The 3,774-nt window shown below is 24.9% G+C and overlaps 1 protein-coding gene across 1 annotated transcript in view; it reads right to left on the bottom strand.

The window, feature by feature from the left end:
• The window catches only part of LOC107621794 (truncated transcription factor CAULIFLOWER A-like), a 10,977-nt gene that overhangs the window by 1,594 nt on the left and 5,609 nt on the right, over window positions 1–3,774 (bottom strand). Inside the window, exons 4-7 of the mRNA XM_016323792.2 lie at window positions 1,993–2,092; window positions 1,858–1,899; window positions 537–578; window positions 339–439 (exon numbers count right to left, since the gene is read on the bottom strand). Coding sequence (XP_016179278.1) covers window positions 339–439; window positions 537–578; window positions 1,858–1,899; window positions 1,993–2,092 — 285 coding nt within the window. The remainder of the gene's footprint in view (window positions 1–338; window positions 440–536; window positions 579–1,857; window positions 1,900–1,992; window positions 2,093–3,774) is intronic.

The following is a 3,774-nucleotide window of genomic DNA, read 5'->3' as shown; positions in this document are numbered from 1 at the left end:
TCAAATATAAAATAAAGAGTCTGTTCTCTTGAAAAACATAAATAACTTTTCAAAAAGTTTTATCAAACGAAATCTAATTATATAAGCATCTATATCCAAATTGCGCCACCATGTCATGGTAGTCTCTTTTATTGTTTCAAACTCATTCCAAAAAAAATAAGGACAATGACTAAAAATAGAAATGTTTGATAAACAAAAAAATTAATAAAAAATAACCAAAATTTACTTTATTTAATTTTTATTAATTATTATAATAATTAATAAAAACTAAACAAAACAAGTTTTGTCTTTTTTTTTTCCCCCTAAATACATAAAGCATGTTAGAAGAGAATAAATACCCGAGTGTTAAAGCAGGAAGTGATATTTGGGGAGATTGCATTAGGGTTTGTTCTACCCAGCAGTCTGGATCTTCAACCACCACTGTCTTCTTATCTTTAATCTATCCATAAATATAATAAGAAAACACAAATTTTACATTTCTTTCTTGCATTGTCTATAGAAATTAAAGATTGAGTTCTAACTTTTATATTATGTACCTCTTTTGTTAACGTGCTGTTGCGTTCCTGCAATGCCTTTGCCTGCCACATGATATATATGCAATCTTGAGAAGGGGGGACACTATATATATATATTAAGGTGAACTTTACTATGTTCTCTCTAAAATAAAGAATAAATTACCTATTGTGACATATACAATGATTATCTTTCAACCAGAGTTCCAAAGTTCGAATGAGATCGTCAAATCTAATTACTATCTCTAATACTATCGCTAGAAAATTCTAAAAACGAAAGAGCTAAAAAACTGATAAAAATTTGTCATATATTAGTTAAAAATGATGGTAATTAGTGTGTGAAAAGAGACACCAAGATATTTTATTTTATTTTATTTTTATCTTTAATTACTCTTAAATTATTTTTCAATCATTATTTAAATAATAAAAATCCTAAGATGGTCATTATTGACTCATTGTTTTTATGACTAACTAATATTTTAGTTTGTTTTTTTGTTATATAGTTATACAAGGCTATGAGGATTGGTTATCTGAAGAGAAGTATCATTGTTGATCCGACTGAATTTTAAGAAAAATACTAGGAAGAAAATCTTAGGAACGAGAGAGCTAAAAAATTAATAGATGTGCTCGTTGAAATAGGAGATTGAAAGCATATGAACAAGTTCAAAATTTTAACCTAATTGATTGGAAATGGTGATTGGATTTGAGAGGAATTATGGTTTTAAAATTAGAAAAGAAGAGGTGTATTTGGTGCGGATTATGAAAATACTATCAAGTTTTAAGAGAAACATCGCGTCAATTGAAAAGAAAAGAGAAGATAACTTAAATCTTGGAACTCTGATAGAAGAATAATTTATGAATAATCACTGTATATGTCACAAGGGGTAATTTATCCTTTATTTTAGAAAGAAAAAAGTAGAATTCACCATATATTAAGGATTTAGATAAATAAATGTTTTAAAAATACTGGTTAAAAGACTCAAAGTAAAATATTTTTTGTTATTTTTCAATGTATAGAAAGTTTAAAAAATTAATTTTTTTACTTAAACCTTTTATTTGTAATATTTTTATTAATGTTCTTAAGATATTGATGATATTACACATACAAATATTTTTGTAACTAAATTTCATTAAATTGACTTAACCCAACAAAAATCATTCACACAATATACACACGTACACGCTCTTTTATTTTTTGTGTTTTTTTTTTTATTGACGCATATAAAATTTTTTCACATTACACAAAAACTTATTATATAGCACAAAAATTTATATATATAATATAAATTTTTGTTAGGAATATATTTATTTTAGGCATATAGGCCACCCAATTGTACATTATTACCTTTTTATGCAGCAACGAGATGGATTCTTTCATAGTATTGTTCTGCATAAAAATAATATATAAATCACATAGGTCAATAATTGGACAATGGACATTATTAAAAATGTTAAATCAATCATTCTTTTTAATGTTCACCTTTTTTACTCTGATACGCTTTAAAGATGCTTCAAGCTGATGCTCTAAATTCTGAAGCTCTCTCAGGCTCAATGAATCAAGATCATTTCCCGCCAAGTTCCTGCATGCATTCAAGATTATATATCTAACAAGCCATTTATCATATTCATTCAATTTTTATAGAGCTGTTTTTGTTTTGAAACATCTAACTTTTCATGTACAATAATCAACCTTTTCAAATTGTGGTTTGACAATGTCCACATTATATTAACCCTAGCTATTATAATTGGGTGGATGTATATAACTTCATCTTCAAAGTTAACCCATGAATTACGAATAATGCTTAAATTTTTATAAAGAATATCAAAAGAGGAAGTATGGAGAGTCAATGAAGTATCTGTATAATGTGTACAATGGGGTTTAGGGATGTTCAATTCAGTAGGATATTAGATGTTTATTATCCCTGGTATCTGGATGATTATTCTGGATAGTATGGATGTATTGTGTTTGAGAAATTAGTAGTATTTTACTCTAAATGTTCATTTTTTAACTCATATTGGGCCAAATAAATAGCCTATTGTACACATTGTACAAATCCTCCATTAACTTCCTAGCCTGATTCATATAAAAAAACTTCTCTAGAATTGATTTAAAGAAAAGTATAAGTAGACAATAAAAATACTAAATAATGTGAACAATGGATACATCGGATGTTCAATTTACAAGATGTGCGGATGGTGATCCTAATATTAAGATTTAGGTGGGTAATTTGGAGTTATAGTGTATTTTTACTTTATTGGGCCAATTTTAGAGCACATTATTCACAAAAGTCATTGTGTTTGTTTGGACGTTATTATTTTGAGAAAAAAAGATCTTTTTTTTAATGACAAAATATATTTTTTTTATTTTTTAGTGTGTTTGGCAAATTTCTAGTAGTAAAAGTAAAAGTACTAGAAAAATAAAAAATATCTTTTTTGAAAAGCTGTCATTTACATTATTTTTTAAAAGATCTTTTTTCCTTAAAATTTTTTTTATGTAATAAATAAATAAAAAAGTATTTTTATATTGTTATACCCAAACATAATTGATAAATAAAAAGATCTCTTTGCATAAAATATCTAAACATAAAATTACTTTTACTTTTTTTATAAGATCTTTTAAAAAGAGATAACTCGAAAAAAGATTTTTTTTAGAAACTCACCCAAACAAACCCTTTTATCTACCTAGCAACGTCCTTGATTTAATGTATTGCACCGTCATGTTTAATGAATTTTTTATAATTAAGAAAACAATTAGGCTTTTGTGTTTTTTATTGGGAGAAATAAATAAATAAATATATAGAATAAACTTTTAGTTTATCAACATTAATTAATTCTTGTTTTTTAATAAAATTATTCTTTTAATTCTTATTTTTTGAATATTTTAAATTTTACTATTAGAATTTATGGTTTAAAATCTAGAATTTATAATTTAGAATTTAACATTTAAAATTTTGATTTTAATAATTATGATTTAAAATTTAGGATAACATGATATTTTAAAAAAAATTGGCTGATATTAGCTAAAAATAATGATTTCGTAGTTGAGATATTAAATTCTACACTCTCTTTTACTGATAATATTGATCCTTGAAACAACCTAATATTTGAAAAAAAAAATATTAACTTTCATATAAATCAACTGATTTGATTTCTATTTGATTTTATATGGTAAAAATAATAATCTATCCAACTCATCACAAACTTTTGTCGTATAAATTTTTTTATAGACTTGATTATAATTTTCTTTCAATGTAGGAGGCCT

This window comes from Arachis ipaensis, chromosome B10, assembly GCF_000816755.2.
Source record: "Arachis ipaensis cultivar K30076 chromosome B10, Araip1.1, whole genome shotgun sequence".
Classification (NCBI taxonomy): domain Eukaryota; kingdom Viridiplantae; phylum Streptophyta; class Magnoliopsida; order Fabales; family Fabaceae; genus Arachis; species Arachis ipaensis.
The sequence above is the reverse complement of the archived record's forward strand: the minus strand, read 5'-3'. Positions and strand labels throughout refer to the sequence as shown.